This window comes from Hyla sarda, chromosome 13 (assembly GCF_029499605.1).
Source record: "Hyla sarda isolate aHylSar1 chromosome 13, aHylSar1.hap1, whole genome shotgun sequence".
NCBI classification, from domain to species: Eukaryota; Metazoa; Chordata; class Amphibia; order Anura; family Hylidae; genus Hyla; species Hyla sarda.
The window spans coordinates 2,186,649-2,205,284 of NC_079201.1; the positions used below are offsets into that span (position 1 = coordinate 2,186,649).

An 18,636-nucleotide genomic window follows, 5' to 3' on the forward strand; every position below is an offset into this window, starting at 1 on the left:
GCGCTGCGATATTGCTCCCAGCCAGGATGCGATTCGCGATGCGGGACGCGCCCGCTCGCGATGCGCATCTCGGCTCCCGTACCTGACCCGTTCCCCGTCTGTGTTGTCCCGGCGCGCGCGGCCCCGCTCCTTAGGGCGCGCGCACGCCCGGGTCTCTCTGCGATTTAAAGGGCCACTGCGCCACTGATTGGCGCAGCAGGCCTAATCAGTATCTTCACCTGTGCACTCCCTACTTATACCTCACTTCCCCTGCACTCCCTCGCCGGATCTTGTTGCCATTGTGCCAGTGAAAGCGTTCCCTTGTGTGTTCCTAGCCTGTGTTCCAGACCTCCTGCCGTTGCCCCTGACTATGATCCTTGCTGCCTGTCCTGACCTTCTGCTACGTCCGACCTTGCTCTTGTCTACTCCCTTGTACCGCGCTTATCTCAGCAGTCAGAGAGGTTGAGCCATTGCCGGTGGATACGACCTGGTTGCTACCGCCGCTGAAAGACCATCCCGCTTTGCGGCGGGCTCTGGTGAATACCAGTAGCAACTTAGAACCGGTCCGCCGGCACGGTCCACGCCAATCCCTCTCTGGCACAGAGGATCCACCTCCAGCCAGCCGAATCGTGACACATGTGGTGTTTTCTGCTGTTCTGGCACCATAGGGGCTTCCTAAATGTGACATGCCCCCCAAAAACCATTTCTGAAAAATTCACTCTCTAAAATCCCATTGTCGCTCCTTCCCTTCTGTGCCCTCTACTGCGCCCGCTGAACACTTGACATACACATATGAGGTATTTCCTTACTCGAGGGAAATTGGGTTACATATTTTGGGGACTTTTTCTCCTATTACCACTTGTGAAAATTCAAAAACTGGGTCTACAAGAACGTGCGAGTGTAAAAAATGAAGATTTTGAATTTTCTCCTTCACTTTGCTGTTATTCCTGTGAAACACCTAAAGGGTTAACACACTTACTGAATGTCATTTTGAATACTTTGGGGGTGCAATTTTTATAATGGGGTCATTTGTGGGATATGTCTAACATGAAAGCCCTTCAAATCCACTTCAAAACTTAACTGGTCACTGAAAAATTCCGATTTTGAAAATTTTGTGAAAAATTGGAAAATTGCTGCTGAACTTTGAAGCCTCTGGTGTCTCCAAAAGTAAAAACATCTCAACTTTATGATGCAAACATAAAGTAGACATATTGTTTATGTGAATCAATGTATAATTTATTTGGAATATCCATTTTCCTTATAAGCAGAGAGCTTCAAAGTAAAAAAAAAAAAAGCTAAATTTTCAATTTTTTCATCAAATTTTTGAATTTTTCACCAAGAAATGATGCAAGAATCGACAACATTTTCCACTAACATAAAGTAGAATATGTCACGAAAAAACAATCTTGGAATCAGAATGAAAGGTAAAAGCATCCCAGAGTTATTAATGTTTAAAGTGACAGTGGTCAGATGTGCAAAAAATGGCCGGGTCCTTAAGGTATATTTGGGCTGGGTCCTTAAGGGGTTAATATGTATCGGGGCCTTCAAGGGGTTGTACAGGATCAGGAAAACATGGCTGATTGCTTCCAAACAGCGCTATCCATAGGTTGGGAGCAGTATTGCAGTTTAGCCTAACTCCCTTCAATAGAGATAACTGCAATACCAGACACTGTCTGTGGACAGGTGTGGCGCTGGTGTTGCTGCAGAAAGTAGCCATGTTTCTCTACACTGTACAACTACCTTTGTGTAAACTGTGGGAAAAATTACAGAAATAACTTTGTTGTCTGAAAAACTTCTCAACCAAACTTAAAGCAGTGAAAGAGTTAAAACAGAAGTCTTGCCGACTGTGGCCGCCACCGTTTGGGGTGTTATTGTCAATAGTGGGTGAAGGGGGTTGAGGCATAAAGAGACCCCATTGGGTCTGTCAGTAATCTGGGGCCTGCGAGGAGATCATCTGCCCAGTATATACTAAACACCTATCATAGTATAATATATATAAACCAGACCATAGACCACAGAGACATAACATTATATTACTGGATATGATCTATTATTATTATTATTATTATTATTATTATTATTTGGATTTACTAAGTAGCAAAAATAATGATATAATGATAATCCAATTATATAGTGATAATGTAATGATTAATATATAGTGATAATGTAATGATTAATATATATAGTGATAATATAATAATATATATAGTGATAATGTAATGATTAATATATAGTGATAATATAATAATATATATAGTGATAATGTAATGATTAATATATAGTGATAATATAATAATATATATAGTGATAATGTAATAATATATATAGTGATAATGTAATGATTAATATATAGTGATAATGTAATAATATATATAGTGATAATATAATAATATATATAGTGATAATGTAATGATTAATATATATAGTGATAATATAATAATATATATAGTGATAATGTAATGATTAATATATAGTGATAATATAATAATATATATAGTGATAATGTAATGATTAATATATATAGTGATAATATAATAATATATATAGTGATAATGTAATGATTAATATATAGTGATAATATAATAATATATATAGTGATAATGTAATGATTGATATATAGTGATAATGTAATGATTGATATATAGTGATAATGTAATAATATATATAGTGATAATGTAATGATTAATATATAGTGATAATATAATAATATATATAGTGATAATGTAATGATTGATATATAGTGATAATGTAATAATATATATAGTGATAATGTAATGATTAATATATAGTGATAATATAATAATATATATAGTGATAATGTAATGATTAATATATAGTGATAATATAATAATATATATAGTGATAATATAATAATATATATAGTGATAATGTAATAATATATATAGTGATAATGTAATGATTAATATATAGTGATAATATAATAATATATATAGTGATAATGTAATAATATATATAGTGATAATGTAATGATTAATATATAGTGATAATGTAATAATATATATAGTGATAATATAATAATATATATAGTGATAATGTAATGATTAATATATAGTGATAATATAATAATATATATAGTGATAATGTAATGATTAATATATAGTGATAATATAATAATATATATAGTGATAATGTAATGATTAATATATAGTGATAATGTAATAATATATATAGTGATAATATAATAATATATATAGTGATAATGTAATGATTGATATATAGTGATAATGTAATAATATATATAGTGATAATGTAATGATTAATATATAGTGATAATATAATAATATATATAGTGATAATGTAATGATTAATATATAGTGATAATGTAATAATATATATAGTGATAATATAATAATATATATAGTGATAATATAATAATATATATAGTGATAATATAATAATATATATAGTGATAATGTAATAATATATATAGTGATAATGTAATGATTGATATATAGTGATAATGTAATGATTGATATATAGTGATAATATAATAATATATATAGTGATAATGTAATGATTGATATATAGTGATAATGTAATAATATATATAGTGATAATGTAATAATATATATAGTGATAATATAATAATATATATAGTGATAATGTAATAATATATATAGTGATAATGTAATGATTGATATATAGTGATAATGTAATGATTGATATATAGTGATAATGTAATGATATATATAGTGATAATATAATAATATATATAGTGATAATATAATAATATATATAGTGATAATGTAATGATTAATATATAGTGATAATATAATAATATATATAGTGATAATGTAATAATATATATAGTGATAATGTAATGATTAATATATAGTGATAATGTAATAATATATATAGTGATAATATAATAATATATATAGTGATAATGTAATGATTAATATATATAGTGATAATATAATAATATATATAGTGATAATGTAATGATTAATATATAGTGATAATATAATAATATATATAGTGATAATGTAATGATTAATATATATAGTGATAATATAATAATATATAGTGATAATGTAATGATTGATATATAGTGATAATGTAATAATATATATAGTGATAATGTAATGATTAATATATAGTGATAATATAATAATATATATAGTGATAATGTAATGATTGATATATAGTGATAATGTAATAATATATATAGTGATAATGTAATGATTAATATATAGTGATAATATAATAATATATATAGTGATAATGTAATGATTAATATATAGTGATAATATAATAATATATATAGTGATAATATAATAATATATATAGTGATAATGTAATAATATATATAGTGATAATGTAATGATTAATATATAGTGATAATATAATAATATATATAGTGATAATGTAATAATATATATAGTGATAATGTAATGATTAATATATAGTGATAATGTAATAATATATATAGTGATAATATAATAATATATATAGTGATAATGTAATGATTAATATATAGTGATAATATAATAATATATATAGTGATAATGTAATGATTAATATATAGTGATAATATAATAATATATATAGTGATAATGTAATGATTAATATATAGTGATAATGTAATAATATATATAGTGATAATATAATAATATATATAGTGATAATGTAATGATTGATATATAGTGATAATGTAATAATATATATAGTGATAATGTAATGATTAATATATAGTGATAATATAATAATATATATAGTGATAATGTAATGATTAATATATAGTGATAATGTAATAATATATATAGTGATAATATAATAATATATATAGTGATAATATAATAATATATATAGTGATAATATAATAATATATATAGTGATAATATAATAATATATATAGTGATAATGTAATGATTGATATATAGTGATAATGTAATAATATATATAGTGATAATGTAATAATATATATAGTGATAATATAATAATATATATAGTGATAATGTAATAATATATATAGTGATAATGTAATGATTGATATATAGTGATAATGTAATAATATATATAGTGATAATGTAATAATATATATAGTGATAATATAATAATATATATAGTGATAATGTAATAATATATATAGTGATAATGTAATGATTGATATATAGTGATAATGTAATGATTGATATATAGTGATAATGTAATGATATATATAGTGATAATATAATAATATATATAGTGATAATATAATAATATATATAGTGATAATGTAATAATATATATAGTGATAATATAATAATATATATAGTGATAATATAATAATATATATAGTGATAATGTAATGATTGATATATAGTGATAATGTAATAATATATATAGTGATAATGTAATAATATATATAGTGATAATATAATAATATATATAGTGATAATGTAATAATATATATAGTGATAATGTAATGATTGATATATAGTGATAATGTAATGATTGATATATAGTGATAATGTAATGATATATATAGTGATAATATAATAATATATATAGTGATAATATAATAATATATATAGTGATAATGTAATGATTGATATATAGTGATAATGTAATAATATATATAGTGATAATATAATAATATATATAGTGATAATATAATAATATATATAGTGATAATGTAATGATTGATATATAGTGATAATGTAATAATATATATAGTGATAATATAATAATATATATAGTGATAATGTAATGATTGATATATAGTGATAATGTAATAATATATATAGTGATAATATAATAATATATATAGTGATAATATAATAATATATATAGTGATAATGTAATGATTGATATATAGTGATAATGTAATAATATATATAGTGATAATGTAATGATTGATATATAGTGATAATGTAATAATATATATAGTGATAATGTAATAATATATATAGTGATAATATAATAATATATATAGTGATAATGTAATAATATATATAGTGATAATGTAATGATTGATATATAGTGATAATGTAATGATTGATATATAGTGATAATGTAATGATATATATAGTGATAATGTAATGATTGATATATAGTGATAATGTAATAATATATATAGTGATAATGTAATGATTGATATATAGTGATAATGTAATGATTGATATATAGTGATAATATAATAATATATATAGTGATAATGTAATGATTGATATATAGTGATAATGTAATAATATATATAGTGATAATGTAATAATATATATAGTGATAATATAATAATATATATAGTGATAATGTAATAATATATATAGTGATAATATAATAATATATATAGTGATAATGTAATAATATATATAGTGATAATGTAATGATTAAGATATAGTGATAATGTAATGATATATATAGTGATAATGTAATGATATATATAGTGATAATGTAATGATATATATAGTGATAATGTAATGATTGATATATAGTGATAATGTAATGATTGATATATAGTGATAATGTAATGATTGATATATAGTGATAATATAATAATATATATAGTGATAATGTAATAATATATATAGTGATAATATAATAATATATATAGTGATAATATAATAATATATATAGTGATAATATAATAATATATATAGTGATAATGTAATAATATATATAGTGATAATGTAATGATTAATATAGTGATAATGTAATAATATATATAGTGATAATATAATAATATATATAGTGATAATGTAATGATTAATATATAGTGATAATGTAATAATATATATAGTGATAATGTAATGATTAATATATAGTGATAATATAATAATATATATAGTGATAATATAATAATATATATAGTGATAATATAATAATATATATAGTGATAATGTAATGATTAATATATAGTGATAATGTAATAATATATATAGTGATAATGTAATGATTAATATATAGTAATAATATAATAATATATATAGTGATAATGTAATGATTAATATATAGTAATAATATAATAATATATATAGTGATAATGTAATGATTGATATATAGTGATAATGTAATGATTAATATATAGTAATAATATAATAATATATATAGTGATAATGTAATGATTGATATATAGTGATAATGTAATGATTAATATATAGTGATAATGTAATGATTAATATATAGTGATAATGTAATAATATATATAGTGATAATATAATAATATATATAGTGATAATATAATAATATATATAGTGATAATGTAATGATTAATATATAGTGATAATGTAATGATTAATATATAGTGATAATGTAATAATATATATAGTGATAATATAATAATATATATAGTGATAATGTAATAATATATATAGTGATAATGTAATAATATATATAGTGATAATGTAATGATTAATATATAGTGATAATGTAATGATTGATATATAGTGATAATATAATAATATATATAGTGATAATGTAATAATATATATAGTGATAATATAATAATATATATAGTGATAATGTAATAATATATATAGTGATAATGTAATGATTGATATATAGTGATAATATAATAATATATATAGTGATAATGTAATGATTGATATATAGTGATAATATAATAATATATATAGTGATAATGTAATAATATATATAGTGATAATGTAATAATATATATAGTGATAATATAATAATATATATAGTGATAATATAATAATATATATAGTGATAATATAATAATATATAGAGTGATAATATAATAATATATATAGTGATAATGTAATGATTAATATATAGTGATAATATAATAATATATATAGTGATAATGTAATGATTAATATATAGTGATAATGTAATAATATATATAGTGATAATGTAATGATTAATATAGTGATAATGTAATAATATATATAGTGATAATATAATAATATATATAGTGATAATGTAATGATTAATATATAGTGATAATGTAATAATATATATAGTGATAATGTAATGATATATATAGTGATAATATAATAATATATATAGTGATAATGTAATGATTGATATATAGTGATAATGTAATGATATATATAGTGATAATATAATGATATATATAGTGATAATATAATAATATATATAGTGATAATGTAATAATATATATAGTGATAATGTAATGATTGATATATAGTGATAATGTAATAATATATATAGTGATAATATAATAATATATATAGTGATAATATAATAATATATATAGTGATAATATAATAATATATATAGTGATAATATAATAATATATATAGTGATAATATAATAATATATATAGTGATAATGTAATGATTAATATATAGTGATAATGTAATAATATATATAGTGATAATATAATAATATATATAGTGATAATATAATAATATATATAGTGATAATGTAATGATTAATATATAGTGATAATGTAATAATATATATAGTGATAATATAATAATATATATAGTGATAATATAATGATATATATAGTAATAATATAATAATATATATAGTGATAATGTAATGATTGATATATAGTGATAATGTAATGATTAATATATAGTGATAATGTAATAATATATATAGTGATAATGTAATGATTAATATATAGTGATAATGTAATAATATATATAGTGATAATGTAATGATTAATATATAGTGATAATGTAATAATATATATAGTGATAATGTAATAATATATATAGTGATAATGTAATGATTAATATATAGTGATAATGTAATGATTAATGATTAACATATATAGTGATAATATAATAATATATATAGTGATAATGTAATAATATATATAGTGATAATGTAATGATTAATATATAGTGATAATGTAATGATTAATGATTAACATATATAGTGATAATGTATAGTGTTATCCTGTGTTCTCTAAAAAATGACATAGTGCTGGGGTAGTGAAAAGAAACCTATACTTACCCTCATCCCCATCATTCCCAGTCCCCCAATCCTCTCCTTTGCTGTTCGGAGTCGAGCGCTTGTTGCAGCACCAGCCGGCTCAGCCAGTCACTGACCAAGATGGGACACTGCTACATCCAATGATTGGCTGAGACGGCAGGTCCTGGAATCCAAAAGAAGAGACGATCAGGGGACCTGCAGAAGACTAGGGTAAGTATAGGTTTTTTCCTATTCTCCTTCCGCTTCAGCACCATATAAATTTATTTTTTTTTGAAAACTCTGGATAACCCCTATAAATTGGTGATACATTTTATACAGCAGCTGAACTTCAAATGGTCCAACATTTCTCCCAACCCCCTAATACAGCGGTCAGCCGAGTGGTCAGAGAGGGCATGTACTCGTAATCGGGGGTTCTCGGAGACATCTCTACCATGTTATAATCCAACACCACTGTCCCTGACAGTTCCGCCTGGTCTGGTCCCTTTGACTCTCAGCCATCCTTCAAATACCATAAATGCAGCGTGTAGAGGCTCAGTGAAAGTGGCGGTGAAGGTATGTAAATGTCTGATGGAGTCAGACAGCTCATAGAAGGACAGCTGGCCAGCCTCATAGTCCAGATAGACTCTCATATGATTGCAGGAGGAAACCTGAGACAATGGGAGGCACTGAGAATTATGCCTCAATCCCAACTCCCCAAAGCACCTTCTAAGACACCAGGATTTGCTATTATATCCAATGTTGGACAGGCCTCCTTTCCTGTCCATACTGGGATAGCACACCCCCACTCTCCAGTTCCCAGTGTGGCTTGTCTCCACATCCCAGTAATGTCTTCCTGAGGAGAAACCTCTGGTGCTCAATACTTGAGAGATCAGTGGGAATCTCTGTGATGAGTCCGGGAGGTTCTGGACAAATTCTGTGTAGGTGGCAGATCTGCGGTCTTCGGATATGTGGACATTGTTAGAGGCTGTGGTTACATCCAGTAGTAGGTCTGTAGGTTCCTGCATGTAGAAACACAGAATCCCCCCTGATGTTATATCTGCTAACCTTGTCTGTAGTGTTCTTGTGATCTGACCCACATCTAACTCCTGGGAGCTGTGTGCATCGCTTCGTGTGACTCTGTCGTGAAGACCACGCTGATGTTCTTGTAGGACAGTAAAGGGATTGTCCATATGGCACAGCTCCTCGATGCGACATTTACTCCTAAGCAGCTCCTTTTTCTCTTCCTCCAGCTCTTGGATGTGATCAGTCATAGGGAGTAAACTCTGTTCTGTCTTTAACAAGACTTCAGCGGTCAGAGTATCTTTTAGGACTTCAAGTTGTCTTATCACGTCTTCGAACAGCTCATTGATTCCCTTTGTTAGACCATTTGCCTTTCCTTGTATTTTAGACACATTCCCGGTCAGATTCTGAAGTATTTTCTCAATCTCTTGTGTCTTTGAGTTGACTCTCTCCAGGACCTCTCGCAGTTTGTCTTTCCTCTTCTCGAGGGCTTTATCCAGTGGTTCCACCTGGTGGCCTCGGTGACTTCTATCCATCATACAAGAAGCACACATGAATGCAGAGTCCTCGGTGCAGTAATACCCCAGGAGCCTCTTATGGACGGGTCACTTTCTGTTCTCCAGGTAGATGGGGTCTAGTAACGTATGTTGCACTGACCTGTCATGATTCCTCAGATGTCTCTCACACATGGAGGTCTCACATTGCAGACAGGTTTTAACAGCTCGATAGGGTAAGGTGCGGTAGGTGCAAATGACGCCGGAGTTACCTGCTTCTTGCTGTGTACGATGGAAGCCTTCAGCAATGTTACGCAGGGTGGTGTTCCTCACTACTGAAGGTTTTGAGGGGAATCTTTTTCTGCATTGAGGACAGGTGAAGACTCCAGACGACTCCTGAGAGTCCAGCACTCCATTAATGCACTCCTGGCAGAAGTTGTGCCCACATCTCAGGGTGATGGGATCCCTAAACACCTCCAGACAGATGGAGCAGTTCAGCTCTTCTATCAGTTCAGTCGACGACGCCATGGCTGACGGGAAGATCAGGAAACGAAACCTAAATGATTTCCTCATTTACTAAGCAGATCAAATTTCATTCTTCAATGCGCAAGAATCTTCTTTGATTCCAGGATTTATTTTCTGCTGCAGATCTCAAGTAAACTAAATGTAAACAGCCACCTAGGGCGCGCGTGCGCCAGAGCTCTTACATTTAAATGACCAGTACTCATTTAATTAACCACTTAAGGACCAAGGGCATACCAGTACGTCCTGAGTCCGCTCCCATTCTATAACGCGGGTGTTACGCCGAGCGCTCCGGGGTCCCCCGCTCCTCCCCGGAGCGCTCGCTACACTCTCGCTACTGCAGCGCTCCGGTCAGATCCACTGACCCGGTGCGCTGCGATACCGCCTCCAGCCGGGATGCGATTCGCGATGCGGGTGGCGCCCGCTCGCGATGCGCACCCCGGCTCCCGTACCTGACTCGCTCTCCGTCGGTCCTGTTCCGGCGCGCGCGGCCCCGCTCCCTAGGGCGCGCGCGCGCCGGGTCCTCTGCGATTTAAAGGGCCACTGCGCCGCTGATTGGCGCAAGTGGTTCTAATTAGTGTGTTCACCTGTGCACTCCCTATTTATACCTCACTTCCCCTGCACTCCCTCGCCGGATCTTGTTGCCATTGTGCCAGTGAAAGCGTTTCCTTGTGTGTTCCTAGCCTGTGTTCCAGACCTCTTGCCGTTGCCCCTGACTACGATCCTTGCTGCCTGCCCCGACCTTCTGCTACGTCCCGACCTTGCTTCTGTCTACTCCCTTGTACCGCGCCTATCTTCAGCAGTCAGAGAGGTTGAGCCGTTGCTAGTGGATACGACCTGGTTACTACCGCCGCTGCAAGACCATCCCGCCTTTGCGGCGGGCTCTGGTGAATACCAGTAGTGACTTAGAACCGGTCCACTAGCACGGTCCACGCCAATCCCTCTCTGGCACAGAGGATCCACCTCCTGCCAGCCGGCATCGTCACAGCGGGGCCACAGGGAATGACTGCTCAGTGGCCTGAGATCCAGGCATGAGCAGTCAAGCGGCAGAATCATCAATCAATGGTTTCCTATGAGAAAGCATTGATCAATGTAAAAGATCAGTTTGTACAGTGTTATAGCCCCCTATGGGATAACAATGATCAATGTAAAAGATCAGTGTGTGCAGTGTTATAGCCCCCTATGGGATAACAATGATCAATGTAAAAGATCAGTGTGTGCAGTGTTATAGCCCCCTATGGGATAACAATGATCAATGTAAAAGATCAGTGTGTGCAGTGTTATAGTCTCCTATGGGATAACAGTGATCAATGTAAAAGATCAGTGTGTGCAGTGTTATAGCCCCTATGGCATAACAGTGATCAATGTAAAAGATCAGTGTGTGCAGTGTTATAGCCCCCTATGGGATAACAATGATCAGTATAAGAGATCTGTGTGTGCAGTGTTATAGCCCCTATGGGATAACAGTGATCAATGTAAAAGATCAGTGTGTGCAGTGTTATAACCTCCTATGGGATAACAGTGATCAATGTAAAAGATCAGTGTGTGCAGTATTATAGCCCCTATGGGATAACAATGATCAATGTAAAAGATCAGTGTGTGCAGTATTATAGCCCCTATGGGATTACAGTGATCAATGTAAAAGATCAGTGTGTGCAGTGTTATAGTCTCATATGGGATAATAGTGATCAATGTAAAAGATCAGTGTGTGCAGTGTTATAGCCCCCTATGGGATAACAATGATCAATGTAAAAGATCAGTGTGTGCAGTATTATAGCCCCTATGGGATTACAGTGATCAATGTAAAAGATCAGTGTGTGCAGTGTTATAGGCCCTATGGGATAATAATGATCAGTATAAGAGATCAGTGTGTGCAGTGTTATAGTCTCATATGGGATAATAGTGATCAATGTAAAAGATCAGTGTGTGCAGTGTTATAGTCTCATATGGGATAACAGTGATCAATGTAAAAGATCAGTGTGTGCAGTGTTATAGCCCCCTATGGGATAACAATGATCAATGTAAAAGATCAGTGTGTGCAGTATTATAGCCCCTATGGGATTACAGTGATCAATGTAAAAGATCAGTGTGTGCAGTGTTATAGTCTCATATGGGATAACAGTGATCAATGTAAAAGATCAGTGTGTGCAGTGTTATAGCCCCCTATGGGATAACAATGATCAATGTAAAAGATCAGTGTGTGCAGTATTATAGCCCCTATGGGATTACAGTGATCAATGTAAAAGATCAGTGTGTGCAGTATTATAGCCCCTATGGGATAATAATGATCAGTATAAGAGATCAGTGTGTGCAGTGTTATAGTCTCATATGGGATAATAGTGATCAATGTAAAAGATCAGTGTGTGCAGTGTTATAGTCTCATATGGGATAACAGTGATCAATGTAAAAGATCAGTGTGTGCAGTGTTATAGTCTCATATGGGATAACAGTGATCAATGTAAAAGATCAGTGTGTGCAGTGTTATAGTCTCATATGGGATAACAGTGATCAATGTAAAAGATCAGTGTGTGCAGTGTTATAGTCTCATATGGATAACAGTGATCAATGTAAAAGATCAGTGTGTGCAGTGTTATAGTCTCATATGGGATAACAGTGATCAATGTAAAAGATCAGTGTGTGCAGTGTTATAGTCTCATATGGGAGCTATAACATTGCAAAAAAAAAGTGAAAAAAAAGTTAATAAAGATCATTTAACCCTTCCCTAATAAGTTTTAACCTCTTCAGGACATAGGGCGTATGGATACGCCCCTGCATCCCGAGTCCTTAAGGACCGAGGGCGTATCCATACGCCCGTGGGAATTCCGGCCCCCACCGCTAGCCGGTTGGGGACCGGAGCTGGATGCCTGCTGAAATCGTTCAGCAGGCATCACGGCATATCGCCCAGGGGGGGTCATTATGTCCCCCCATGTCGGCGATCGCCGCAGATCGCTGGACAATTCAGTCCAGCGATCTGCGGCAGATTCGGGTCAATCGGTCTCCAGTGATCCGATGACCCGGAGGAATTACTGGCTGTTCGGGGCCGTCTCTGACAGCCAGAGCCTGCAGGGGTGAGGATTGGGATTGGTGCCACCTCACGATCGCCCTGATTCATCTGCCGGATTACCGGCCGACCAATCAGGGCGCCTGCTGCGGGTGTCACTCCCGCACCCGCTCCGCCCCTCTTCCGGAGGACGTGAGCGGGTGCGGGACGTGCACCCCGGGTGCTGGGGACCCCCGATCCCCCGGCGCCCCTTTTGGGATCGGGGCCCCAGGAGCAGCTGCGGCGGCGGGACTGACCTGCAGCGTCTGGATCGTTGGAGGTGAGTGACAGCCTCCTGCTGTTGCTTAGCAACAGCTCCCAGCATGCAAAAAGGGCATGCTGGGAGCTGTAGTTATGCAACAGCAGGAGGCAGACCACCACAACTCCCAGCATTCCCTTATGGGAATGCTGGGACTTATGGTTTTGCAACAGCTGGAGGCACATTCTTTCTATGGAAAAGTGTACCTTCAGCTGTTGTATAACTACAACTCCAGCTTGCAAAAACAGCTAAAGTGCATGCTGGGAGTTGTAGTGGTGCATCTGCTGGTTGCATAACTACACCTCCCAGCATGCCCGTTGGCTGTCGGTGACTGCTGAGAGTTGTAGTTTTGCAACAGCTGAAGGCACACTGGTTGTGAAAGTCAGAGTTTTTTTTTACCTAACTCAGTGTTTCACGACCGGTGTGCCTCCAGCTGGTGCAAACTACAACTCTCAGCAGTCACCGTACACCATGCACCGTACATGCTGGGAGTTGTAGTTTTGCAACAGCTGGAGGCACACTGGTTGTGAAACACTGAGTTAGGTCCCAAACTCAGTGATACATAACCAGTGTGCCTACAGCTGTTGCAAAACTGCAACTCTCAGCAGTCACCGACAGCCAACGGGCATGCTGGGAGTTGTAGTTATAAGTTAGAAAAATGCTAAATTTTCAAATTTTTCATCAAATTTACGGATTTTTCACCAAGAAAGGATGCAAGTATCGACAAAAATTTACCACTATGTTAAAGTAGAATATGTCACGAAAAAACAATCTCGGAATCAGAATGATAACTAAAAGCATCAGAGATATTAATGTTTAAAGTGACAGTGGTCAGATGTGCAAAAAATGCTCCGGTCCTTAAGGCCAAAATGGGCTCCGTCCTGAAGGGGTTAATCACCCCCCTTTTCCCATGAAAAAAAAAACCAGTGTAAATAAACATGTGGTATCGCCCCGTGCGGAAATGTCCGAATTATAAAAATATATTGTTAATTAAACTGCACAGTCAATGGTGTACACGCCAAAAAATCCAAAATAATGTCTTTTTGGTCACTTTTTACATCATGAAAAAATGAATAAAAAGCGATCAATAAGTCTGATCAATATAAAAATGGAACCAATAAAAACAAAACGACAACCCCCAGCATGCCCGGACAGCCGAAGGCTGTCCGGGCATGCTGGGAGTTGTTGTTTTATGTTGTTTTATTACAGATGGAGGCATGCTGGGAGTTGTTGTTTATGTTGTTTTATTACAGATGGAGGCATGCTGGGAGTTGTTGTTTTATGTTGTTTTATTACAGATGGAGGCATGCTGGGAGTTGTTGTTTTATGTTGTTTATTACAGATGGAGGCATGCTGGGAGTTGTTGTTTTATGTTGTTTTATTACAGATGGAGGCATGCTGGGAGTTGTTGTTTTATGTTGTTTTATTACAGATGGAGGCATGCTGGGAGTTGTTGTTTTATGTTGTTTTATTACAGATGGAGGCATGCTGGGAGTTGTTGTTTTATGTTGTTTTATTACAGATGGAGGCATGCTGGGAGTTGTTGTTTTATGTTGTTTTATTACAGATGGAGGCATGCTGGGAGTTGTTGTTTTATGTTGTTTTATTACAGATGGAGGCATGCTGGGAGTTGTTGTTTTATGTTGTTTTATTACAGATGGAGGCAGGCATGCTGGGAGTTGTTGTTTTATGTTGTTTTATTACAGATGGAGACATGCTGGGAGTTGTCGTTTTATGTTGTTTTATTACAGATGGAGGCATGCTGGGAGTTGTTGTTTTATGTTGTTTTATTACAGATGGAGGCATGCTGGGAGTTGTTGTTTTATGTTGTTTTATTACAGATGGAGGCATGCTGGGAGTTGTTGTTTTATGTTGTTTTATTACAGATGGAGGCATGCTGGGAGTTGTTGTTTTATGTTGTTTTATTACAGATGGAGGCATGCTGGGAGTTGTCGTTTTATGTTGTTTTATTACAGATGGAGGCATGCTGGGAGTTGTTGTTTTATGTTGTTTTATTACAGATGGAGGCATGCTGGGAGTTGTTGTTTTATGTTGTTTTATAACAGATGGAGGCATGCTGGGAGTTGTTGTTTTATGTTGTTTTATAACAGATGGAGGCATGCTGGGAGTTGTTGTTTTATGTTGTTTTATTACAGATGGAGGCATGCTGGGAGTTGTTGTTTTATGTTGTTTTATTACAGATGGAGGCATGCTGGGAGTTGTTCGTTTTATGTTGTTTTATTACAGATGGAGGCATGCTGGGAGTTGTTGTTTTATGTTGTTTTATTACAGATGGAGGCATGCTGGGAGTTGTCGTTTTATGTTGTTTTATTACAGATGGAGGCATGCTGGGAGTTGTTGTTTTATGTTGTTTTATTACAGATGGAGGCATGCTGGGAGTTGTTGTTTTATGTTGTTTATTACAGATGGAGTCATGCTGGGAGTTGTTGTTTTATGTTGTTTTATTACAGATGGAGGCATGCTGGGAGTTGTTGTTTTATGTTGTTTTATTACAGATGGAGGCATGCTGGGAGTTGTTGTTTTATGTTGTTTTATTACAGATGGAGGCATGCTGGGAGTTGTTGTTTTATGTTGTTTTATTACAGATGGAGGCATGCTGGGAGTTGTTGTTTTATGTTGTTTTATTACAGATGGAGGCATGCTGGGAGTTGTTGTTTTATGTTGTTTTATAACAGATGGAGGCATGCTGGGAGTTGTTGTTTTATGTTGTTTTATTACAGATGGAGGCATGCTGGGAGTTGTTGTTTTATGTTGTTTTATTACAGATGGAGGCATGCTGGGAGTTGTTGTTTTATGTTGTTTTATTACAGATGGAGGCATGCTGGGAGTTGTTGTTTTATGTTGTTTTATTACAGATGGAGGCATGCTGGGAGTTGTTGTTTTATGTTGTTTTATTACAGATGGAGGCATGCTGGGAGTTGTTGTTTTATGTTGTTTTATTACAGATGGAGGCATGCTGGGAGTTGTCGTTTTATGTTGTTTTATTACAGATGGAGGCATGCTGGGAGTTGTTGTTTTATGTTGTTTTATTACAGATGGAGGCATGCTGGGAGTTGTTGTTTTATGTTGTTTTATAACAGATGGAGGCATGCTGGGAGTTGTTGTTTTATGTTGTTTTATAACAGATGGAGGCATGCTGGGAGTTGTTGTTTTATGTTGTTTTATTACAGATGGAGGCATGCTGGGAGTTGTTGTTTATGTTGTTTTATTACAGATGGAGGCATGCTGGGAGTTGTTGTTTTATGTTGTTTTATTACAGATGGAGGCATGCTGGGAGTTGTTGTTTTATGTTGTTTTATTACAGATGGAGGCATGCTGGGAGTTGTTGTTTTATGTTGTTTTATAACAGATGGAGGCATGCTGGGAGTTGTTGTTTTATGTTGTTTTATTACAGATGGAGGCATGCTGGGAGTTGTTGTTTTATGTTGTTTTATTACAGATGGAGGCATGCTGGGAGTTGTTGTTTTTATGTTGTTTTATTACAGATGGAGGCATGCTGGGAGTTGTTGTTTTATGTTGTTTTATTACAGATGGAGGCATGCTGGGAGTTGTTGTTTTATGTTGTTTTATTACAGATGGAGGCATGCTGGGAGTTGTCGTTTTATGTTGTTGTTACGCCTAGCGCTCCGGGTCCCCGCTCCTCCCCGGAGCGCTCACGGCGTCCTTCTCCCTGCAGCTCCCCGGTCAGCGCTGACCGGGAGCGCTGCTCTGCCATGGCCGTTGGGGGATGCGATTCGCACAGCGGGACGCGCCCGCTTGCGAGTCGCATCCCAGGTCACTTACCCGTTCCCGTCTCCTGCGGTCATGTGCTGGCGCGCGCGGCTCCGCTCTCTAGGGCGCGCGCGCGCCAGTTCCCTGAGACTTAAAGGGCCAGTGCACCAATGATTGGTGCCTGGCCCAATTAGCTTAATTGGTTCCCATCTGTTTCCTGGCTATATCTAGTCTCCTCCCTTGCACTTCCTTGCCGGATCTTGTTGCCTTAGTGCCAGTGAAAGCGTTCTTTGTGTGTTTATACCCTGTGTACCAGAACTATTGCTATCTCCCCTGACTACGAACCTTGCCGCCTGCCCCCGACCTTCTGCTACGTCCGACTTTGCTTCTGCCTACTCCCTTGTACCTCGCCTATCTTCAGCAGCCAGAGAGGTGCCGTTGCTAGTGGATACGACCTGGTCACTACCGCCGCAGCAAGACCATCCCGCTTTGCGGCGGGCTCTGGTGAAAACCAGTAGTGTCTTAGAACCGGTCCACTAGCACGGTCCTCGCAATCCCTCTCTGGCACAGAGGATCCACCTCCTGCCAGCCGGCATCGTGACAGTAGATCCGGCCATGGATCCCGCTGAAGTTCCTCTGCCTGTTGTCGCCGACCTCCCCACACTGGTCGCCCAGCAAGCCCGACAGATTGCCCAACAAGATCACCAGCTGTCGTACTTGACCACCATGACTCA

General features: G+C 34.2%; 2 protein-coding genes across 2 annotated transcripts; both read right to left on the bottom strand.

The window, feature by feature from the left end:
• Positions 1 to 8,828: 8,828 nt before the first annotated feature.
• LOC130297492 (E3 ubiquitin-protein ligase TRIM39-like) lies at positions 8,829 to 10,409 on the bottom strand. The gene has a single exon (XM_056550020.1). It carries the CDS (start codon positions 10,407 to 10,409, stop codon positions 9,291 to 9,293), a length of 1,119 nt encoding a protein of 372 aa, XP_056405995.1. The 3' UTR covers positions 8,829 to 9,290.
• Positions 10,410 to 10,460: 51 nt separating this feature from the next.
• LOC130297493 (E3 ubiquitin/ISG15 ligase TRIM25-like) lies at positions 10,461 to 10,902 on the bottom strand. Its single transcript, XM_056550021.1, has one exon. The coding sequence runs from the start codon at positions 10,875 to 10,877 to the stop codon at positions 10,461 to 10,463; it is 417 nt and encodes a 138-aa protein (XP_056405996.1). The 5' UTR covers positions 10,878 to 10,902.
• Positions 10,903 to 18,636: the final 7,734 nt, after the last annotated feature.